At 42.3% G+C, this 25,037-nt stretch overlaps 1 protein-coding gene and 1 non-coding gene across 9 annotated transcripts in view; one reads left to right on the top strand and one right to left on the bottom strand.

Annotated features, from left to right (window-relative positions):
* The window catches only part of WDR59 (WD repeat domain 59), a 114,246-nt gene that overhangs the window by 36,806 nt on the left and 52,403 nt on the right, over positions 1 to 25,037 (bottom strand). For all 8 annotated transcript variants that reach the window (XM_061174570.1, XM_061174566.1, XM_061174565.1 and 5 more), the window contains 9 exons: positions 24,504 to 24,573; positions 20,293 to 20,446; positions 11,045 to 11,178; positions 9,728 to 9,809; positions 6,398 to 6,510; positions 4,654 to 4,804; positions 4,487 to 4,559; positions 2,817 to 2,943; positions 2,515 to 2,657 (listed from right to left, as the gene is read on the bottom strand). In XM_061174570.1, coding sequence (XP_061030553.1) covers positions 2,515 to 2,657; positions 2,817 to 2,943; positions 4,487 to 4,559; positions 4,654 to 4,804; positions 6,398 to 6,510; positions 9,728 to 9,809; positions 11,045 to 11,178; positions 20,293 to 20,446; positions 24,504 to 24,573 — 1,047 coding nt within the window. The remainder of the gene's footprint in view (positions 1 to 2,514; positions 2,658 to 2,816; positions 2,944 to 4,486; positions 4,560 to 4,653; positions 4,805 to 6,397; positions 6,511 to 9,727; positions 9,810 to 11,044; positions 11,179 to 20,292; positions 20,447 to 24,503; positions 24,574 to 25,037) is intronic.
* On the top strand, positions 7,200 to 7,272 carry TRNAR-CCU (transfer RNA arginine (anticodon CCU)). Its single transcript has one exon. It is a non-coding gene; the product is annotated as a tRNA-Arg (tRNA).

Raw genomic sequence — 25,037 nt, 5'->3', positions numbered from 1 at the left:
CATCTCCAAACATCTGAATCTTCTGTAAATACATTGAATACTGAAATACACTATATATACTGAAATACACAGATTTTTTTTTCTCTTCTTGGAGACAATGCTCTGAAGCTCCAACCTGGACTGGTCTGTCTTCCGGTCTGTCACGTACATCTCCCTTCACCATCATCCCAACACCCTGGTTTCCTGGCTTGAATCTATTTCTCCTCCTTGGATAGGCTGAAGGCCTACTTTTACACTTGATGGATAACTTGGGTACAGAATTCTAGGTTAGAATTCGAAGAGATTCTAAGAGGATCATTTTCTTGAGAACAGGGAAGGCACTGCTGCACTGTTGTCATCTAGTTCCAGTATCTAGTTCACTGCTCCCGAGAAGTGTGATGCTATTCATATTCCTATCCTTTGTATGTGACCTGTTTTCTCTCTCTGGAAGCTTCTAGGATCTTCTCTATAACCCTGGGTCTTTCCTCATTCGTATGCTAGCTACGTGGCGGCCCCTTTATTGGGAAATGTGTCCACCTTCTTTGGAGAATGAACTTCCGTTTTCTGCTGGGGGAGAGGAAGGGTGATAACTGCTCTGCAAACTAGGAGTGGGGATCTGGGGACCCTAGAAAGGGCATGACACAATACTCCTGTTTTTGACCTCACCTTCATGCCACTTGCAGAGGTACGGGGTACCACTAATTCCTGAGCCACCTGGGGGTTCTGCCATGTGTGTTGCTGTTTTTCTGCCTGCCAGTTCAGGGCTCAGCTTTCTCCCTGTGAGATCAGGTATCACTAACCTATCTGCCCCCCAGGTCCCAAATTTTACTGCCAACATTACTTCTCCTTGCATGGTTGTGTCTTTACAGAAAAGCTCTATGTAGTCACTTTGGCAGGGTCTAGGGGAGAAAGGAAATCAGTGTGTGTTCAGTCCACTCTTGTATCTGTCTTTCATGTCACTCTTTAGAAAACATCTCTTCTCTTAGCTTCTTTCATAGTACAGTCTTGCTTTTCCTCAAAACTCACTGGTACCTCATTCTAAGTCTCTGTTTCTGGTTCTTCCTCCAAGACTCAATCTCCAAGTACTGGTTTCTCTCAAGGCCCAGAGTAAATGGGCTCTCTTATTTGCTCCTCCCATCCTCTTCCTCCCCAGCCCCCAGCTTCCAGGTAAATGCACTCAACTCCCACAGCTTGAACACCACCGACATGGTGAAGATTCCCACATTCCTAGTGTTAGCCCTGAACTGTCCTTTAAGCTCCAGACTCATATCCAACTGCTGCATGATTTCTACAGTCTGAACCTCACCAACATTTCCAACTGTCCCAAACTGAGTTTTAAATTTTCTTCCATTCTTTTCTATCGTAGAATATGGCACCACCATCTACCCAGTTGCTTGAGCTGGAAACTTGGGAATCATCTAAGCTTTGCCTCTTCTCCTCAAGCCCATACCCAACTTGTTAGTAAGTCATATTGAGTCTACCGCTAAAATACATTTTTACTCCACTCATCTCTCTCCACCTCCACTGATGTCACCCCGAGACTAGGCCGTCCATCTCTCTCTGACTACTCTAAGAATCTTCAAATGGCCTTCCTACCTCTGCTTCTATCCTCATCCAACCCTTTCTTCCTATAACAGCCAAAGGGATCCTCTTACAATGGAAACCAGAGTACATCACTTACTTTTTTTTTTTTTTTTGGCCTCACCACGCGGCTTGCGGAATCTTAGTTCCCTGACCAGGGATCGAACCCAGGCCCATGGCAGTGAAAGCACAGAGTCCTAAGCACTGGACCACCAGGCAAGTCATATAACTTACCTATTAATGTCCTTTGAAGCTCACCATTGGACTTAGAATATAATCCAAATTCTTTACCATGACTCTCAAGTCTGACTATCCTACAGTCTAATTTTACAGCACTCTTCTCACTCATTATGTTCTAGCCACACTGGCCTTCCTTCACTTGTTTAGAATAACAAGTTATTTCCCCCATGGACCCACTCCCTCTGCATGGGATGCCCTTCGTGCTGCTCTCTCGCTGCATGTGTGGCTCCACCCCATCCTACAAACCTCAGCTCCTCAGAGGGCCTTCCCAATACAGCTCGACATGTCTTCTAAGATTCTCCCCCCCTGCTTCCCTGCCCCAACATCCCTTTTGTTTGCTCATAAATACTGATCACAATTTGTAATTATATTTTTCTCCCCCACTGGTCTGTGAGTTCCACCACGGGAAGGAGTGAGTGTGCTAGCGCTGTGACTCAGAGGAGTCTGATAAACATTAGTTGAATCACCGAATAAATATCCCTACTTCCAATCAATATCTGAGGATTGTACAGAAAACTTCTTCCGTTACAGTAAAAATGTAATCACCTCATGAAATGCCAAGGTTTTCGGAAGCTTGAAACAGACTCAAAATGCTTCAGAAATTTCTGCTTATAAAGGAGAAACTGGAACTTCATTCCAAGTATTATGTTATGGGCACATTAAATTATAGGACTTTTCAGAGAGTGACGGGAACAGAAAGAAATTCTTATTCACCGATTCCTTTGTGAGGATCAGGAGGACAGGAAACAAACTTCAGCACTTCAGCTCGTTTCTCCCTCAGACCCCAGCGGTAGAGGATTTCTCCGTAGCATTTCTTAAAGTCATCAAATTGCTGGGTATTGGCGGGGTCCAGAAGCCTGGATCAAATTCAAAATTCCGGTCAGTTCCTTTCAGAGAAACAAGCTCAAGGCCAAACAGCACTTAATATAACAAATGACACATAATATGCTAAGAGTCCTGATTCTGGAGAATCTAAGCGTCATGAAACTGCAGCTCCCACCTGCGAAGGTCATTACCTTTTATTTTTATCGTGCTGGTCACGCTCTCGCTCACGAGGATCACTGTAGGTCAGACTCCCAAATCGGATTTCTTCTGGTGAGGACTCTCCCCAGGGTGAAGATATGTGCTCTGTCTCTCTTCCCACTGAAAAAAATCAAATGGGAAGAGAAGATGAAAATCAGAGAAGGCATGGGAAATACCCGAAAACTCTCATAATGCACATGTGTCCAATTTACTCCCTGGAAGAAAGATAAGCTAAGTTGAAGATCCTGAGAAATGGAACTAAACAGAACACTTTCCTAGCCTTACCTTTTTGTCTAGGTATTTACTATTAAGGTAACTTGATAATTAAGTACACACATAATGATTAAGCAAATTATGGTAGAGATGATGTAGAATATTAGGCAGGCATTACTTATAAAAACTCTTTAAATGACATGAGAAAATGCTCATGACAAAATCAAAAATGGAACACAAAAACCACAAATATAGAATGACCCCCCACACACACAAAGGTTGGAAGAAAATGTTCTGGAATGTTAACAGATGTTATTTCTAGGTGGGGGAATCGATGATCACTATTTTCTCCACTAATGCTTTTTGTTTTGTTTTTCTTCACTGGGCAAATAGTACTTTTGTAATCAACAAAACTAAGATCATTTTTAAAAAGAAATTTAAAAAATCCAGAAAACACAAATACACTTCCTCGTTAAATAGACCTTTATGGCCAGCTGGAACCAGGCTCAGCTTTATTTCTCTACGCTGAAGGAGGTACGTGGGGAGAGGGAGGTAACAGGAAGTGGCAGATGATCGGGAAAGGGGCTTGTGCAGGAGAAAGGATAAGGGTTAGCGTTTGGGGGTGGACACTGGGAAGTCCCACTGTCAGTTTCTTAAGGTTACAAGATGGAAAGCAACCCAGCAAGGCAGAGAGACCAGAAACCAGCCTGTTCAAACACGAAAAGCCCAGACCTTGCTGACTACAGTATCCCCATCATACTCAATTTAAAGGGCAATGAGGGGAGGCTTCCCTGGTGGTGCAGTGGTTAAGAATCCGCCTGCCAATGCAGGCCACACGGGTTCGAGCCCTGGTCCGGGAAGATCTCACATGCCGTGGAGCAACTAAGCCCGTGCGCCACAACTATTGAGCCTGCGTGCCACAACTACTGAAGCCCATGCGCCTAGAGCCCGTGCTCTGCAACAAGAGAAGCCACCGCAATGAGAAGCCTGCGCACCGCAACAGAGTAGATCCCGCTCGCCACAACTAGAGAAAGCCTGCATGTAGCAACAAAGACCCAACGCAGCCAGAAATAAATAAATTAATTAATTAATTTTTTAAAAAAAGGGGGCAAAGAGGGGGACTTCCCTGGCGGTCCAGTGGTTAAGACTCCAGGCTTCCACTGCAGCGGGCCCAGGTTCGATCCCTGGTCGGGGAACTAAGATGAACTAAGATCCCGCAAGCTCCACGGCATAGTGTGTGTGTGGGGGGGGAGGGGGGGCAAGGAGAAACGAGTAAAAATATGGAGAGTATTCATCAAGTAAAGATTACATATTAAATCACACACCAAATTTAGAGTATAAAAACCCAGCGTGGAAACTAACACACCACTGTAAAGCAATTATACTCCAATAAAGATGTCTAAAAAAAAAAAAAAAAACCCAGCGTGGGCTAAGGCAGTTCCATACCAACCTATGTTCCAGCCACCAGTGTTGAATCCTGGGTCGGACATACTCGAGCAGGAACCAGAGGATGTAAAGCTGGGCTGCAGAGCAAACAGGAGCAGTATGAGAGTGCCGTTCCCTGTGACGGCGACCTCTGGGAAAAGTCAAACTCACACCAGGAAACCCCCAACTTACGTATCGACTGTGGGACACCACAAGGTTAGATGAGCGGCTGGGAAAAGGCCCGAAGGGGTTTGGTATCCCCTGCGGCCGAGACTGGGCTTCAAACACGCTGCAGAGCATAGCCAACGTCTGCACGTCCCGGAGCCGGCAGTAATGAGCCAGCCTGGAGAGAAAGGGGACAGGAGAGGAGAAGGCATGAGAAGGGCAGGGGGAAGGATGACTGTCACGACAGCGGCAGGTTGCCGCCATCGGGGTAGGAAGGCAGAATTTTTTTAAAAATTTATATTATTGAAGTATAGTTGATTTACAATGTTGTGTTAATTTCTACTGTACAGCAAAGTTCTTCAGTTATACATATATATATATACACACATTCTTTTTCATACTCTTTTCCATTATCATTTATATAGAATGGATAAACCCACAAGGTCCTACTGTATAGCACAGGGAACTATATCCTGTGATAAACCATAAAGGAAGGGAGAATTCTTGATTCTGCCTCAAAAGCCCCCTTCAGGAACGAGGGCTTTCTACAGATCCAGGGGCTTGATCGACTTTGAGTTTGGCTAAATTTGTTTTGGAATAACATGTATCTGAGTATTACACATGACCTAGATATAACCAATCTGAAAGCTCCTAGCTGGCATCCAGGCCTGGGTTCAGACTCGAATGGAGCTTCTTCAAGAATTAAGGAGACTCAACTCACATCTGAGTGAGGCCATACATGCTCTCTCGGCCTCCCCAACTCCAAGGAGGCATCACACCGCTTCCTGGGGGGGTTTCTATGTCCTCCATTCATATGACGTAAGGCTACATGGAGGTGCTCAGAGAGCACGGTGCCACCACAGTATGGGGAGCAGGTCACAGACTCGGGAGGTGGCATTATGAGTCTGAGCTATTAAGTAAGAACAACAGGGGATAGTTTTACCTTTTAGGTCCTCACATCCCCTTTGTTCCTTTCAGTACAACTGTGCTAGATAGAATGTGAGGTAGAGATCCCAGGGACTTGGCCTTGGTGATGGAATAATATTGATACTTTCCTACCAAGCAACGTCTAATAGTTTTAAGGTGTTTTCACACACTCTCATGAGCCTCGTATGAAGTGGGTAGAACAACACCATGAGCAACCTGAAGCAGGAGCACGTGTCCCAGGTCCGGCCTCAACAAGTAGGTAAAGCAAACCTCCACCTGAAGGAAGGAGAGCTTTTCCATCTCTCTGTCAGGACCTGGGCCTCCCTGTCTTGGAGCCTCAAGTGGTTTTTCCTGGTTGTGAATCATTTTGCACACTGTATTTCCAGTTTGCCATATTTCAGTGCAATAAATCAAACACAAACTCAAGGTTTTCATAAACTGTCTAACAGGGTGAATGCATCGTGGCCTTTGGAAAACACGAAGGCCAATGTGCAATTCTCTAACCTGCTCTCAGGGGCGAGATTCTATAGCACCCAAGAAACTTTCTACCTCAAGAACTCAAACTCCTGTGTTCAGACTGATGTACTTCTGGGCCAAAGCATAACTCTCTCAAGGACACATGAGTCCCAAATCCTTGTTATAAACGACAAATACTGTATAATTCCTTGTGCTCTAAGAAGTGAGTTCTGCACAGAAATTATAGCAGCCCTAAAAGGAAAGGTCTCACTTCCTCTTCTCACGCCTCAGGCCTTTGCACTTTTCTCTTAGACAAAAAGACTGAAAGTGTTTACAGACCTAAAATTCACATCACTCATTTTCCTCACTTTTAGCTGTCAAAACCTACAGGGATTCCAGTAGCTGTCGCCCAAATGGATGTCGAGCCCAGGGTGTTTCCAAATCTGGGTCAGACTTCGGACCAAGGCAAAGATCCGTAGCTACTGTAGCCAGCGACCAAACCTGGACAGATCAAAGAGAAATACCCACACTCAGACTGGTGAGCACAGGACCGGGAACCATGAAAGAACCCCACCTCCTCCTCCTCCACACACAGCCTAAAGCCTTGCTACTCTGGGGGCGGCCAAAGCTGGGAGCTTACTGAAATGCAGAGTTTGACGCCCCACTCCAGACCTACTGAAGCAGCATTTGCATTTTAGCAAGATTCTCAGGGGACTTGTACGCACATTTGAGAAACACTAGCCTTAAAAACTTTTATGAAGCAGACGTCAGAGAAATGACACCATGCAACAACTTCCCTGGATGGTCTATTTAACCACTGACACGTGTGACTTTTTCTGCTGCTTCATTAGTGAACTGGCAAGGAGAAAAAAATGCATTCGGTATCACACTTAAGATTGTCCTTTGCCCAAATAATGAAAAACCTTCCATTACAAAAGTTTCAGTATCCTCTCTGAAGTTACAGAAAAATAGGCCAAGAAAAAATAGACTCGGCTTTCTTTTTGTTGACATCAAATCTGAGGAATATTCCCAAACTTGAAACCTCACGGGGCTTGGAGTCCTCAAGCAGAAACTAATGTCCATGAAGTGTCTATTAAATCCAAGATTTGGCATACGCTAAATATAAATACATCACACCATCAACAGAGTCCCCTCCCCTCTATACCTTTAAAAATGGAATACTGGGGACTTCCCTGGTGGTCCAGCGGTTAAGACTCTGCGTTCCTAATGCAGGGGGCCCAGGTTCGATCCCTGGTCAGGGAACTAGATCCCACATGCGTGCCACAACTAAGAGCCCACATGCTGCAACTAAGAAGCCCGCATGCTGCTACTAAAAGATCCCACACGCCGCAACTAAGACCCGGCGCAGCCAAATAAATAAATAAATAAATAAATAAATGTGGGTTTTTTAATGGAATACTATTTTTGGGAAATCTTTCTTACTAGCAATACATCACTGTATGCCCACCAACTGGAAAACACTACTAGTCTCTGAGAAAAACCCGCAAGGAAGAAGATACAGACTTTGAATCAAGGAGTTTAAAATAGAAGAAAAAAAGAATAAGCAAATAAAAATACTGAAAAACAGGTATAGAAATACATCAGATATGTAAAAAAAAAAAAAAAAAAATCAATTAAATCGTGTGGCTCCAGTATACTTAAATAACGCCCACGAGTATTGGTTCCAATGAAAAACATTCATTTCTATGATCAATGGACCACCTGGATGGTTGCTGGAAGAAGTTTATAGGTTTCTGGGATAGGAAAGGATGTTTACTACCCTGGCTGACAACTTGGGCCCATTATTTCCTCACTTGTAATACACGTTTCCTAAGTGCCTTCAACAGAAATAGTTGACAGGTTTATTCCTGTAAGTCTCTGCAAAACAGCAGACACATCATCTTCAATATGTGCAAAAAGAACAACAACAAAAAATTCTCCAAGCATCTGCACTGATGTCATTTCCAGCCCGTTAAGGAAGAGCACACACAATGATGACTGCAATTGCAAGAACAGCAGCAATAATTTGCCACATACTGGGTATTTACATCTACCAGATACAGGTATGGAAATTGTATGCATATTACCTTATTTAGCTCTCATAAGGACCTTAGCAGTATTGTTCCTATTTTATAGTTGAGGAAACTGAAGTTCAGAATGATTAGGTAGCTGCCTAGGATCACACAACATGAAAGGGACGGAGCCCAGATGTAAACCCAGGTATGTCTGAACCCCAGGGAAGGGTCTTTCCACTTCACTCGGACTAGCCTGACCTTCCAAATCAACCCTGCCATAAAACTCCTAAAAACTTAAAAGAAAAAAAAAAAAACACTTTAGGAAGTAATTTTTCCTCAGAGAATGTTTTTTCAGAACGTGAACCAATCTTCTCATCAACCCTATGAGGCAATTATTCTTGTGGGTCTCATTTGACAAATATACAGACGCTGAGAGAGTCGGAAATACTTGGCCCAGTGTTACACCACTAGGGAGCGGAGTCGGGCTGACGCCTCCTGTTAGAAATTCCCCACTATTTCCACTACTTTGTTTTGCCTTCTTAGTGTTTGCAGAATTTTAGGTGGCTGGGTCCTTAGAGAAACAGATTAAATCCATGACTCTAAGTTTTACTTAAAAGGGTTTGCAGCAGAGACTTGACGGTGTTTACTAGGAGACAAAAGGAAATCTTAGGGATTTTTCAATCAGATAAAAATCAAGGGGAGGCCTTAGCTCTGGGTCATTTGGAGGGTTACAAGGAAAAAACTGAGCAGATAGGACAGTTGCTCATAGTTTCCATTGCTCAATCTAATCCTCACGCTAAAGAATAAAAGATGCAATAGAGACAGAACATAGGTTAGTGGTTGGCGAGGGCTGGATGGGAGAAGAGGGGCTTGAGCAGTGACAAGTAAGGGGTGTGGGGTGCCTTTACAGGGTAAAGGAAATGTTCCAAAATTGCTTATGGTGATGATAGCAAAATGCTGTGAATACACTAAAAGCCACTGAATGGTACATCTTAAATGTGTAAATTGCATGGTCTATGGACTACAATCTCAATAAAACAGTTAAAAAAAAAAAAAACACTGGGAATTCCCTGGTAGTCCAGTGGTTGGGACTCCACGCTTTCACTGCCAAGGGCCCAGGTTCGATCCCTGGTCAGGGAACTAAGATCCCGCAAGTCGCGTGGCACAGCCAAACAAACAAAAATAAATAAATAAATAAAAAACAAAAAACCTCACCAATATAGGAGCAACTTGCCTAAGCACTGATATGTTTCTGCAAAGATGAAGGAAATTTTAATTCTTGTAATATTACACCTTGTTTTAAAACTGAACATGTCTCTATCTTAAGGAATGCCTTGGTAAACCTTCTATGAAATGAAGCATTTTTAAAAGTAAAAAACAAACAAAACAGAACGGAGGGTGTAAATGGCAAAGATAAAGACATCCAAATTTACGTATTAACAATCACCCTGCCCTAGAATAGAAAAGAGATGTTATAAAAACACTTAGTAAATGCTTTAGGACCTCCTCAACTAAGCACTAATAAGAAAAACATCCAAGGGATTTAAAAAGCTGCTCTAGCCCTACAGTTTGGCAAAGAAAATGGGAAAGAAATGACAAAACAGGAGGAACACCTTGAAATGTCACTAAACCACAACTATAAAGTGAAAAGAACCTGCTCCAAGAGAAAAATCCAGATCTCCAACAAAAGGAATGGAAAATACCTGGACGAGATCCTTCCTTCCAACAAGCAAGGCAGAAGTGGCGTTCTTCTGACATGTTTCTTGAATATCATTCACATTCAATCTGAAATTTAAGAAGAATTAAAAAGTTTCTTTCCAGTTGACTTCTAAATCAATTACTCCGGGTTTAACAAATAAACTAAAAACTGCCTCTTTGGTTGTCACTCAAAATGTTTTATTCATATTGGCCTTAAGCTCCCTTTCTACGTAACATGGAGAAAAAGCTTACCTACAGCTGATGTTACACTGTGAGTTCAGGCCTGGGGAAGGTGAAATTGCTTACCTCTTTGAAGTCAGGAAAGGAGGCCAGATTCAAAGAACAATTTGCCAGCTAGCTTTTCTGGGGAGTTCCCCAGGCTTAAGGGTTGAATAAAAATTGATTTAGATATGTATAATGCTGACTGTAGTTTCTAACAAGGAGTAATGTGCTGTACATAAACAACAAAATAAATATTTTTTATTATGCGTTCAAGTTCAGGAAGAAGGGGAACCACATGTCAGCAGCTTCTGTGTGCCTGTCACCCACCTCCCAGCTCCCTTCAACCAAAGTAGCTCTGCTTTTAAACTGTTTTACATATTAAGTACAGGAGGCAGAATTCTGAGACTGTGTCCAAGATTGCTGGCCCCTGCTGTACATGCCTTGTATAAACCCTCCCTTTAAACGGGGTCAAGACCAGTCAATATTGATGACATATCACTCCCGTAATCGTCAAAAGGGAGATTCTCCTGGGTGGGCCTGACCTAATCAGATGAGACCTTAGAAAGACAGTGAAGCATCAGTGAGACACTCCTGCTGGTCATGGAGAAGATGAAATTCCCTGAGTTCTCCAGCTGCAAGGAACTGAATTCTGCTAACAACCTGAATGAGTTTGGAAGAGGACCCTGAGCATTGGTTAAGACCACCACCCAGCTGACTTCGTAATTTCAGCCTGCGGAGACCAGAGCGAGGACCCAGATAAGCCATGCCCAGACTCCTGACCCAGAGAAACTTTGAGATAATAAATGTGTGTTGTTTAAACGCTAGGTCTGTGGTAATTTGCTATGCAGCAGAAGAAAGCTAATGCACTGGGCCTCTCCTAAAAAGGATTCCAGTATCTCAAAAAATAAAATAAACAGGGAGTTCCCCGGTGGCCTAGTGATTAGGATTCCGGGCTTTCAACTGCCTGGGTTCAATCTCTCGTCAGGGAACTGAGATCCCGCAAGACACGGCCAAAAAATAAAATAAAATAAGATAAAATAAACAACTTTGATATTCATGTCTAAGTGGGAAGCACGGCATAGTTGAAATTCTGAACTTACATGTATAGTTCTCCCAACGACTTGTGAACAGGAAGAAGGCAGGCAATATCCTGAATGATCACTTTCCCAGCAGCCTTGATTGGTCGATTCCCAGAGTCCGATCCCTCACGCTTACTTTTCCATCTCCTTGATTTCTGGGGGAAATGACAAGATATAACTAATGGGGACTTCGATGAACGGAAACCTACATTTGCAGAGCACACCATAGTTGGATCATTGGTAATCTGCAGAGACCTTGCATTACATCATGCCCACAATTATATGAATCAGCATCTGTAGAAAATAAAAGGATGACAAAGGGCATTGAGCTCATGGCCCAGAATCCTAAGAGGAAAATAAGCACCTACTGCAGTGCTATATACATTCTGCAGGTGCTCAAAAACACCTTGAAGCCAGAATTTAAAAAAGAAAGAACAGCAAGTAAATAAGTTAGCAAAGACCACAAAAATGTGGGAGAAGAGCAACTTTTAAGGTTGGGTTCAGCCCTAGGTTCAAAATTCTTGCTTGAAACTAATCAAAGTTTTTTTTTTTTTTCCTTTCCTTTTCAGACAATTTAAATTGGATTTGTTGAAATTTAATTCAGACACAGCAGTGTGGGATCTGCAAACTTTCATCTATGGGAGGCAGACACAGAAACTGAGCAGCTCAAGAAAAATTACCCTGTCTTCCTTAGCAGATGTGAATTATTTCTAAAAGTGATCATTTAGAATGTCAAAAATACCTGAGCGGAGGGACCTGGGTAATGGATGTGGAAGATCATAAGCAATTATCCTATTTCCCCAGAGCCTTCCCTACAAATGGCTACAGAGGAGCCTGTATGTGGGAAATGAGAGATGTCCTGGAAAATGAGAATTATGAGAGCGTAGCCCCATCTGGTATCTTCAAAATGACGACCAGCCAAGGGAGCAATATTCTATTTTATTTTATTGCCAGAAGTTAGAAAGGGGGTCACCAAAGTGATTCAACTCAGGAGGGAAGTGACATATTTATTAACAAAGGAGGCAAAAGGAGCCAGTGAAAGGGCCCTGTAATGTGGAGTCAGAAAACCAAGTCTTACTGGTCTTATTAACACATGCCCTGGCTCAATGCGACCCCAGGCACGTTCCTTTTTTGCGGTGAATTCAGGCTTCTGTCACTCTCTCTTTGCTCACTGGTAACTCTGGGCTCATGATAAGCTCTGTGGCTCCAATCTCACAAGGTTAATCAGGGGACAACGAAAAGGTGAGACTGCAAAGTGTCAACTGAAAAAGTGCAATTTAAAAATCTGTATTATAAATGTCCATAAACTCTCGGGCATGTAGAGTACATTATTATTTAGATGGTTCATAGATAAATTCATTTTCCACCAGTGATTTTGATACAATCACTCTTCCATAAATCAGTCATGGTCTATATCCAGGCATTTCTGACCGTTCACATCCCATCTAACCCCCAAAGTTGTCCAACACACGTAACTTCCTATAGGATTAGTAAGCGGCACGGAACCTGCTAAACCCAGGACACCCGGACTCAGTGCATGGCAGGTAAATGTAGATGTTTAGCTAAAGTATTTGAATTGTTCATCATCGTTTGTAAATACATATGCTATCAATTTGGAACCTTAACCTATTTGGTCTTAGAAGCAGTTCAGTTACTATGTATCCATACACAAGTCATTATTCTGCAACACAAGAGGAAACTGCATCTACTCTTGAGGGCTAGTAGCCCTTCAATTCTCTACTGGCCTTGGTTATTTTCTAAAGAAGAACTGTGATGTGGGTGCAAGTAAGGGGCAAATGTGCTAACGAGAAAAACGGCCTGTCAGGATGGGCTGGAGCCAGGCAGCGTTTATCGACATTAGACTGTGCTGTCACACGTGCCCTGAGCACTAGGGCCGGTTTTACAGAGAGTAACTCAGCATACACCGACCCTGCAGTGATGGGACAGCACAACATGGGTAACTAGAACACGGAGGGCGTAAGTCCATAAACTCACTTCACTGTGACTTTCATCCAGACTTCTGGGAGTTTAAAAATCCTGGGAAATGACATACCCACACGGCCCCACATAATTCGTCATCTCCAATGAGATTTAGGGTACTGGATTTTTTTTTTCAAAGGCAGAAAGAAAAGATCTACATTCAAAAGATTCCATCTGGAATCAAATAGGATCCATCTAATTGGGTCTTCCGGGTTGGCTGAAAGGCTTTTAAAACAGTTCCAGGCACTGACTCCGGCTCCTTATTACAAAGAGAAAATAAGAAGCCTTTCAACAATTGAGCAATTCACGACAGATCCGTTTAACTGAACAGTGGAAACCAATGGAGGCCTCGTGAGGGATGGGGTCTACAGCTTTCAGGCCACACTGGAAACATCCACAATCGCCTGACTTTTTAAGCAAACCCAATGAAAGCATAATATTAAGGCCCATGTGCCCTAAGTGCTTCATTTGCAAATAGACTAGCTCATGTCAGAATGTTTTTCCTAGCAGACTTGAAATATTTCTAAAAAGGATCATTTTCAGAATGTCAAAAATACTTGAGCAGAGGGACCTGGGTAATGGATGTGGAAGAAGATCACAAGCTATTATCCTATTTCCCCAGAGCCTTCTCTACAATGGCCGTAGAGGAGCCAGTATTTGGGAAATGAGAGACGCCCTGGACTTCACCAGTGAGGAAGTGAGCTTACTCAAGGCCACACTCCTAACAGCTGAGCTTTGAACACAGGTTCTCAGGCTGCTAAGCCCATAGTTGTTAACCTGCTTTTAAGAGTATGATTTTAGATTAAAAAGGGGGGAAAATTAAGTCCTGACTAAGCTACCTGTTAATACGTAAATAGTTTGATCCATATAAAAACAGATCCATTTCTGCATATACGGAGATCCACATCTGATTCCAGTGAGGGCTGTCCAGCACACCACTGTCTACAATTACTCACTTCTAAAGTCACTTCTCTGCCAAGCACTGCTGAGCCAGAGCAACGCGCTGATGACAGGCAGAGGCAAGCAGCTCCTGCGGCTACAGGGCTTAACACACCAGGCTCAGACCAAGGTGCTGTGTTTCAGGCCGGGCTCGTGAGCCTGAACCTTGCGCCGTTTAATTTCCTTTTTGGATTTGTTAGGATTCGACACATTCAGAGAAAAGAAAACTCAGGGTCCAAAGAGACGTCTCAGGGCTCTTCTCCCATTTGCAGTCTTGGGTGACGGAGATTGGCAGAAACGGGCCCATGTGAGTCATCAATAAGTCCTTGATGAAAATGTAAAGACAGTGGTCTGGGCAGCTTTCTGCAACTACCCTTCACAGAATTACAGAAATCACCGTCTGTATTTCCTGGGACTTCCTTGTCAGCTTCTTGAGACATCAGGCTTCCAGGTGCTTCTCTGTTTGATCTGTACTGATGTACAGGTGGTGCTTTATGGACCTCGATAAGCTGCCTTTGAGCCTACAATAGAAGGAGATTCCCTAACACAGGATCACCCTAATGACAGCTGCCACCAAGAATCAAAGTGTGAAAGCAATTAAGGGACAGCTGTTTTTGTTCATTTAATCCAGCAAGGAATAACTATAAAACATTATAAAAAATCTTTAAGGGGGGGTCACAAAATATTTTTTTTTCAAACTTGGAGGTTGATGGTTTTTAAATATGAACTATCTCCCCTTCAGGCTATGGAGGTCACTCAGTAAACCTGTCTCGTGGCAAATTATTCTGGGGATTCAAATCCAACAAGGCTGCCTAAACAAAGATGTGGTAGATCTCAAATCAGGTGTTAGGGCCTAGGACCCAGCTGCTCCCTAAGAAGCATGGAGTGTTTCCTCTACTGTTTTGGCAACAAAAATGGTTCATACCTCATCCACACCTTCCCAAGACTTCTTTGCCTTAGTATCTTGCTGGATTATTATTTTAGAATAACCTCTCTAGCCTGAGCACCTGTCAGGTGACGACAACAATGACACACCGGGATGAGGTGTGGCTGACCTTTCCGGGTGAGGAAAGGGCACAGGGGCCCCAAAGCCCCCTAAAACCTCCTGCATTGCTCCAGTCCCACTCTGACGGGCTTAAATGTGGATACGTTTCTGTGCAGTAAAATCGGTACCTCTGGGAGGTGAAGGACTCTGCACTTCTCTTAGGTCATCTCAATGCCCCATCGATAGAAAACACCCCTTCCCCACAGATTCCATGAGCAGGGATCGAGGGAGGAGAGACAAAGCAAGACAGACAAGTTATCACACGATGAGACTGGGATGCTCCTCTGAACAGACCGAGAAGGTGTTCATGGAATTACGGGCAACAGGACAGGGAGGATGGGGGTGGGGAGGGAGGGGCGGGGGGAGGGCGGAGGCACTGGTGCAGAGAGCACTGAATGACAACCAATAGCCAGCTTGCGACTGAACCACCAGTGTTACTGCTACAATCGGAGGCAACATCGATGCCAATAAATGGGTTAAATGTAAAAACAGCCCAAGAATAAGCCACCAACTGCTTCGCAGCAACCCCGTCGACAATGCATAATCATCAGCAGAGTGGGCAGTGAGTCAAAATGAGTTCCTATTTAAATAGCAGCAGGAGCAGGGACTTCTGGAAAAATCAGTGGAAACGCAGCAGTTGGGTTGGTAGGACAGGCTTTCTGAGGAAAGATGGCCGTGGAGGCAGCTCCACCTCCAGGTTGCTGGGCAGCAGTGGAACTTGCTAATCAAGGCTCCTGATTTCAACCGGTTTTTATATGAGAAGGCTACAGGACTATGCCCCTAAATTTTTTTTTTTTTTTTTTACACCAAATGAAACTTACACAAAAGCCTCAAAGCTGCCTTGCACAGCCTGAGGTCACCATGGCACGACTGAAACACAAAGGGGGTGGGAGAGGAAGACAGAAGAGGAGAGAGTAAGCAAGAGAAAAGGAAGAGAAGATGTCCATTGCAGAGGTTTTATTGTCAATGCAAAATATTGATGGCAAGGAAAAAATTTGTTCCAGGAAATTCCCAAAGGATTAAAATCTAGCTTCGGTGTCATGCCAATGAAGCAGGTGGGCACTTCCCTCTTTGAACTCGAGCAAGACGATAAAAACGGAGGCAAAATGGTAGAAGCCTCTTATATCTTCCTCTGCTGCCCCGCCATGCCAAAGGTAGGCTTTTGAAAGCTCTATGAAATTATACAAATACTCCAAGTGACATCAGGTGAGCTAAAGGCTTATCACTGGGGTTCTTTCCAAGAAATCCAGCATTCAGCTTCATTTTCAAAGAAGTCCATTCACAATCCTTAACGATATCAGTATTCACCCATTTGAAACTGATAGAACCAGGAGGCAGTCCTTGGTGCCTGACTCCCAAGAGTGAGAAATTGATTATGCTGGTCCTGAAAACCAGCCAGCCTGTCATTTCAGGTTCCTCAAAGCCAGGCAGGTGGCATTTTATTCTTGGGCCTTTGGGCAGAGACAGGATTAGTTAAGGAGAGCATTTGCACAGCGCACAGTACCGGGAAGTCGTTAATTGCTTGTATGGACCAACGTCGCCGGGCAGAGCGAGGAGACATCTGTGCGTGAAAACGTTACACCCACGAGGAGGGAAGAAAAACACCAAGAAAATTAAAAGGGAAAAAATATAGAATAAAATGAAAGCTTCCCACACATCTGATGGATTCAAAGGTACCATAATACACTGCAAAATTGGGATGGGAATGACTGAAAAATCTGAAACTCAGCACAGCAGTATTTAGATTCCCTCACCCACCTCCCAACCCATCACACTCCATACACAGTGTGGACAATGTCGTTGTCCTTTAGTCCGAAACACATTTCAAGGTATCAGGAGGCTGACATCCACACAGCTCTGACAGAGGAACTACGACGGAGATTTGTGGTTCTCTTACAAGAATTAAGATCGTAAGAAACAGGTGGAGGGACTTCCCTGGCAGTCCAGAGGTTAAGACTCCACGCTTCCAATGCAGGGGATGCGGGTTCCATCCCTGGTCGGGAACTAGGATCCCACATGCTGTGCTAAGACCCACACAGGCCAGCGCGGCCAAAAAAAAGGAAACAGGTGGAGAACTCTGCTTCCCCTTCAAAAGCATATGTATGTGCGAGAAGCTTCTCATTCCTAAAAAGGAAGAAGTTCCTCAAGAGATTCAACACTGAATTGTTTTTGGTGTGTGGCTGGGGGAGCGCCAGGGAAACTGAAGTCTTGACCTTGGGACTGCAGGACCATCCTCAGAGTGGTGCCACGAGGAAGTGAGAGCCTGAGAGAACTGAAGCGTGATGCTCCCCAGGGCTCTCGCTAACCACGGGAGCATCAGTGTGAAACTGGGAGCATACAACACTGTTTCGGGAAATCAGAAATTACTCTATTAACTTCAAGACCTCCCCAGTTATTTACATTAAAGCTATTTTAGTGATGTCTACTGAAGTGAATGTGGGAGGCTGCAAAATTTTTTAAATGTTTACAGGGCAATGCCTGATGTTTACCTTAAGTCCTGGGCCTTCTGATTTACCCTAAGAATAAACAATATTTCATCAGCTATTAATAGATGGTCCAGTTACCAAATGAATGTTAGCATCTCTCTGTGCTTTCTAACTTCTTATGAAATTTAATGGTTTTATTTATTTATTTTTACATCTCTCACATTTAAAAAAATTTTAAGAGCAAACATTGGAATTCCATCTGGAGAGCCTTTGGGTGATATAACAAGATGACCTAAGTAGGGCCGGTTAAAAACACAAAAACAAGAGAAATGAGTATTAGTCCCCAATGGCTCTAGGAAGATATTTCTGCAATCTCCAAAATACTCTAAAATTCTTTCATTGTTATACTTTAATGCAGTTATATTCTTTTCCTTTCTTCTTACTCATTTAAAGCTCTCAGGGGTAGAGACCTAAACAAGAATACAAGTATGCAGGAGATAAAATTTGGGCTGAAAATGAAGACTTAAGCACAGAGAAATTTAGTACACTGGAATTGTTTCCAGGACAAAAGTAATAAAAGTGATATTATTTGACATTTGAAACTAGACACCCAAGAATCAGAAAATACTTCTCGAGGGATAAAACCGTTATCGTCCTCTGTAAGGAAGATGAGATGGCCATATTTCATTCCTGCAATTCCTTCCCCATGCCGTATGTAAATGGGATGGGCATGAATAAGCTTCAAGTAGAGTTTACAAGTTTATTTTAGATTCATCACAAAATAACTGACTGACCAGTTATTAATAACTGATTTTAACTTCTTATTAGGTTGAACCACGTGAAACTTTTTCTTAAGGTCAAAAATGCTCAAATATCAGCAGTTTCATATGATTTAACCTAATAATTACTATGTGTCATACATTAAAATGTGTCTCCCTCCCCCAGGGCTTCTAGGGTTCTTGGAATCGTCTATTTCTTAGAACAGTCTATTTCCTGTGATTGTTAATTGACTGAATTATATACCTATGATTTGTGAACTTTTCTGTACATATGCTATACATCAATACAAAAGTTTCACATGAAATTATAATAAAACTACCTCCCCCCATTTTATTCGCTCACTGTCTGAAATACAATTCAGAGACCACTTACTATGTCATCCTACAGGACTATAATGGCCCGTTTTCTGGGGAGAAGCAGCACACTGGGAATCACCCCAAAGTGAAATATCACCATCCTTCCTCCACGCCCCAGCAGATCCTGTCTGATAAGAGCTAATTATCTATGTGCCTTTGTTCCCTCTTCATGATTACAGTGTGTTTGTTGTAAAAGAGAGTCCAGACCATCAAAAATATAAAGGTAGGCCTTACAAATGCTTCTGCATTAGGAGAGGCTCCTTCTTGGAACTGGAGTTATTTTGATGAAACACGACCTTTACACACTATCACAGGGTCAAAAGTGCAAGTCCCAGCTATGCCGCCCAATCCAAACCCAAGCACGAGAAGCACAGGGCATGATGCAAAGGGGAATTCAGAACTGCCTCTTTGACTGAAAGATCTCCTCAACCTGGCCCTGGTGCTAAAGAAAATTCCCACATTTATTCAACCTTGAGTTTGTTTAGCTACTACATCAATAATAAAATGCCTTAGTTCCAACCAGTTTATCAAAGCATCTCACCAGTTACCCGCTAGCTTGCAGAAAAAGAAAAAAAGAATTTTTTTTGAATGTAAAGGACTTGGGAAGATAAAAGTGTTCTAAGAAGTTCTGTGACAGGTGCAGGACAGGGCGGGATGGGGGGAGGCGGCGGTGGGGTGGAGAACTCCGTCAGAGATGCAAAGAAAGGGACTATGGAGCTGGCCAGAAAGGCAACAAAAAAATCATTTTCCCTATTTGACTGAAGGTTTTGCCCAAGACTGGTCGTGTCTCAAGCATCAGTTCCTGCCACTCATTTGTCACATACAACCCTAAGTCAGAGACAGACAACATCATGCAAACCAGGAAGGTTAGACACTACACTGCAATCAAAGTGAAGACACCTCTAACACTTGCTGGAAATTGGGGTTTTATTTTAAATAATTCAATTTTTAACAAAAAAACAAATTTTAATTATAGTCAATCCATCATTTCTCAATTAGTGGGAGAGAGCAACAAAGAATTCTTAAGGACTGAGTTTGTGAGTAGCTCAGTGGTAACCAGTTAATACATCATGTCAGTTAAAAGACAGTTTAAGCCAGACTCAACCTGATAACACAGAAAGTTCTCAGAATCATTCCACGCTCTGCCAATATTCTCTACACTGTCGTCACCAAAGGTTTCTGACAGCTTAATAGCTACTGTAGGGACGAAGAGTTCCTTAAGAACCCAGGAACAGAAGGACAGTTTCAGGCGATTTTTCCATAAACCGGTCCGTTCAAATGGGTACTTCGGTGCAGACTTAGTAAAAGTATAAAACCTCTTAGAGGTCAACTTGAAAACTTCCCACAACTATGAAGTTCCAAATATATCAGGATCCCAAGCCTTCTGAAGCATCCCTTAATTTGCTGACAAACATCAGAATACCCAGGAAGACCTGAAGCTGCGTGATTCTATCTGAGAGGATGGGAATCGACTTCATGTATGGGGATCACAGGACAGGGTTAAAGGGGAGGGAAGAGTACGGATTATAATAACCAACCACCCCTCCCCCTCCTATACAATTTACAGTAGTTAAAAACCAACCGAAAGGAACAAAGCGATGGTCTTTCTCTAACACACTAACTATGAAAGGGAAAGACAACAGGGGGATCACTAATTTAGCTGCTGTGCATGGCAGGCAGGGAGGCCAAGGACAAGAATCTGGGGAAGGGATAAGAATCAAAGGCCGTGGATCGGCCACTTACCCGCTCCTTGTAGTAGAAGGAGCTGATGGAGACCTGCTCCTTCTCACTGCGCGTGGGGCTCCCGCTGTACAAACGGAGGTTCCCAGGGGCCTCTGTGCGGATTTTCATGGGTGCAATCAAGCCAGTATGATAGGCAGACAAAGCTGACAGAGATCTGTGTTTGAAAAGGCACAATTAACCATACTGGCTTGGATCTTTCCATAGTTCTAAGTGATGCCATTCTTAGCGCTTGATGAAATCAGGAGAAGAAGATGGATAAAATGGGGAAAAAATGGAAACTCCAAAAAGGAATCAAAGAGCACTTTTAGAGCTGAAAAATGCTTTATCTGCAGAAGCAGAGAATGTTTCTATGACTATATACATAGAAAATTCAAAGGAGTCTATAAACTACTTAAACTAATAAGTGAATTTAGATACAAGGTCAATCTACAATAATCTACTGTATTTCTATATATTAAAAACAAACATTTGGAAAATAATAAAATTGCATTTACGATAGCATCAAAACACATTCAATACCTAGGAACACATTTAAAGAAAAAATGTGCACTGAAAATACAAAATATTGCTGACAGAAATTAAAGACTCAAAACAATAGAGAAATACACCATGTTAATAGACTAGAAGATTCCAGATTGTTAAGGTGTCAATTTTCTCCAAGTTGATCTATAGAATCAACACAATTCCAATCAAAATATGAGCAGGCTTTTTTCTGTAGGAACCAGTAAGCTGATTTCTATTTTTACAGAAATGCAAAAGATCTAGAGTAGCCAACACAATCCTGAATGAGAATAATAAAGTTAGAGGACTTAACATTACCAGATTTGAAGACTTACTATATATACCTACATTAACAGTGTAGTGTTGGCATAAGGAGAGACCAATAAACCAAAGAAAAAAATAGAGTCCAGAAATAGATCCAAAACATACGGTCAATTGATTTTCAACAAAGGTATCAATGCAAATTCAACAAGAGCAAAATCTTTTCCATAAATGGTGCTATATATATAACGACTATATATCTCTACTGAAAAAAAAAACTTTGACCCCTACCTCACATCACACACAAAAATTACTTTGAGATTAATTACAGACCTTAGATAAGGAATTTACATCTATAAATTTTTAAGAGAAAACACAGAATATTTTCATGACCTTGGGATAGGCAGAGATTTTTTTTAGACAGGACAGAGAAGCACTAACCCTAACACTTAAAAAGTGATAAACTGAACTGCATCAAAATTAATAACTGCTGAAAATTGAAAATCATTAAAGAGGGAGAAAGATAAGCCATAGATTAGGAGAAAATGAATACATACACCCAGCAAAGGATTTGCAATAAGAATTGATAAAGAACTACCACAAATAGATGATAAGAAACACAGTCTAAAAACAACTGGACAAAATGCGAGAACAGGCAAATCACAAAAGAAGATATCCAAGTGGTCAATTAGCACACAAAAGCTGTTCAACATCATTAGTCATCACCATGGAAGCACAAATTAAAGCACAATGAGATAATACTACACACCCACCACAATGGCTAAAGCTGAAAAGACTAAAAACACCAAGTTTTGGAGAGGATGTGGAGCAGCCAGAACTCTGAAACATTGCTGGAAGAGTATAACACGGCATAACCACTGGGGACAGACTTTTTGGCAATTCTAATAAAATTAAATACGCACATATCCTATGACCCAGGGATTCTACTCCTTGGGTAGAGAAATTAATACACATGTCCATAAAAAGACTTGTATGAAATTAAAAAAAAAAAAAAAAGACCTGTATGTGTAGGTCTACATATAATAAAATAAAAACTGGAAATAATCCAAATGTCCATCAACAGGAGTATGAATAAGCAAATTATATTATTTTCATACCATGGAACTACTGATACACACAACGTGGATCAATTTCAAAAACGTTAAGTTGAACAAAATAAGCCAGACATAAAATAGTACATGCTGGATGATCCTATTTAGATGAAGTTCAAGCACAGGCAAACTAAACTTCAATGATGGAAGCAGAAGAATCATTTCCTCTGGGTAAAGGGACCAGGGAACTTTTGGGAGTGAGGACAAGGCTCTGTATCCTGATCTGGGTGCTGGTCATCAAGGTACAGACTTCACATTTGTGTACCCTAAATTATACCCCAATAAAATACTGTTAGTATGAAAAATGTTCTAATAGGAACATTTTCCCACTGACCCAAAGTCCAGATACAGATATCTGTTGTTTCCTCTTAAGAGTAGGTGATTGGGGGCTTCCCTGGTGGCGCAGTGGTTAAGAATCCGCCTGCCAATGCAGGGGACACAGGTTCGAGCCCTGCTCCGGGAAGATCCCACAGGCCGCGGAGCAACTAAACCCGTGTGCTCCAACTACTGAGCCTGCGCTCTAGAGCCGTGAGCCACAACTACTGAAGCCCACGCGCCTAGAGCCCGTGCTCCGCAACAAGAGAAGCCACCGCGATGAAAAGCCTGCACACCACAGCGAAGAGTAGCCCCCACTCGCCGCAACTAGAGAAAGCCTGCACGCAGCAACAAAGACCCAACTCAGCCAAAAACATAAAATAAATTAAAAAAAAAAAAGAGTAGGTGATTGTTTTCTAGTCCAACCTTTCGAATAAGGAATCTGGTGTAATGTAGGGCGTTCTCTGGCATTTAACTCCCACTTCTTGTAGGGCCAAGTTCTCATCTGCCTGGGTTACTGCAGAAACTGGCAAACTCCCAGCACAGCCGTAGCACCGGCTCATGAACTTGGTGCAATGTCCTTTCTTTCTTGTTAGCTTAGCTATTCATTATTAAGTATGCTAATTATATCATATACAATATAACCAGGTGTTTGTAGTAGGAGGGTTTCCAAGTTATCCTGGTCATCACACTGTAGAACCAGAAGTCTACAGCATAATATTTAAGCTTAAAAAACCACTAATAGGCTTCCCTGGTGGCGCAGTGGTTGAGAATCTGCCTGCCAATGCAGGGGACATGGGTTCGAGCCCTGGTCTGGGAAGATCCCACATGCCGCGGAGCAACTGGGCCCGTGAGCCACAATTACTGAGCCTGCGCGTCTGGAGCCTGTGCTCCGCAACAAGAGAGGCCGCGATAGCGAGAGGCCCGCGCACCGCGATGAAGAGTGGCCCCCACTTGCCGCAACTAGAGAAAGCCCTCGCACAGAAACGAAGACCCAACACAGCCATAAATAAATAAATAAATAAATAAATAAATAAAATTAAAAAAAACAAACAAACAAAAAACCCCACTAATATGGGGAAGGTTGTAAAGGTGTGGGGACAGGGGTATATGTACTCTGCACTCAATTTTGCTATGAAGATAAAATTGCTCTAAAAGATAAAGTGTATTAATTAAGAAAAAAAGTTACAATATGATCCAGTCATTCAGTTCCTAGGTATATATCCAGGAAAAATGAAAAAATATATATCCACACAAAATTTGCACAGAATGTTCATAGCAGCATTATTCATAATGGCCAAAGAGTGGAAACAGTCCCAATGTCCAATGACTGATGTATGAATAAATAAAACATGGTATATACATGTAATGGAATATTATTTGGCAATAAGAAGAAATGAAGTACTGATACGTGCTACAACACGTATGATCCTTGAAAATATACTAAGTGAAAGATGTCAGTTACAAAAGAACACACATATAATTCCATTTATATGAACTGTCCAGAATAGACAAATTTATAGACAGAAAGTAGATCAGTGTTTGCCCAGGGCTGGAGGAATGGGGGACTTAGGGACTGGGGTGACCCTTAAGGGATTCAAAGTTTCTTTTTGGGATAATGAAAAGGTTCTAGAATTGACTCTAGTGATGGCTGCACATACACTACGTGTGTGTGGTAATGTTAGAAGTGGCCTATTAGTGTTACGGGACTATAGATTATCTCTTGCTATTTTTCTAGTTTTATTTAATGTTCAGATAATACTTTAGCAATAGGGGAAAAGCACATTAAAAAAGAATTTGCCTTGTTTTGACAACAGTTTTTATTAAGCAACTCCTTCTAGTAGTAACTTTACAGTAGAAATCTCAGCTTGGGTGAAATTCAATGAACCATGATCTTTTGGGAGTAAATCTTATAATGAGTGTTTACTGATAACTAACACAAATTGTCCAAAGACAAATTCCCAGATGTCTGCCTATTTCTGGCCCATGAATGTAGCTTACACCTGCATCTCCCAGACTCACCTCGGAGTAGGCTCAGTCGGAGACACTGCTCGGTGCATCGTCATGGGCCTTGTGAAATACACCAGGTACCCTGTCAAAGGAGACATCACACGTGCACATCAAGGTCAATGAGCTGGTCGTGGGAAATCCTAAGAAAGCACTGGTCAATCTTTTGTCTACCTCAATATACCTGAAGGATAAGACATAGTATCCTAAGCTACATAGGCTCACAACGGCAGCCGTACTTAATAAAAACAAAGATAAGAGTCTCCAGGATTCAGGAGAGATGGGATGTATGTGGTTTGGAAAAAGTCTTCACAGGTACTTTATATTTCCTATGTGTATTTTCAATAGGCTGAGTCAAGACTCAAATTCACACTCATCAGAATCAAACAAATTAAGTCTGTAAATCTGGTGAACATTCTTAGGGTATGTCCCCAGATGCCAATTCGGCATCAGATAACACTATGACAGAAATCTTTTGAGTTCTCAGGAAATAAAAACAAAGAAACATTTTCTGATGGAAATTTTTATACAGACATTCTTAGCTTCTCT

This window comes from Eubalaena glacialis, chromosome 18 (assembly GCF_028564815.1).
Source record: "Eubalaena glacialis isolate mEubGla1 chromosome 18, mEubGla1.1.hap2.+ XY, whole genome shotgun sequence".
Taxonomy (NCBI): Eukaryota; Metazoa; Chordata; class Mammalia; order Artiodactyla; family Balaenidae; genus Eubalaena; species Eubalaena glacialis.
The sequence above is the reverse complement of the archived record's forward strand: the minus strand, read 5'-3'. Positions and strand labels throughout refer to the sequence as shown.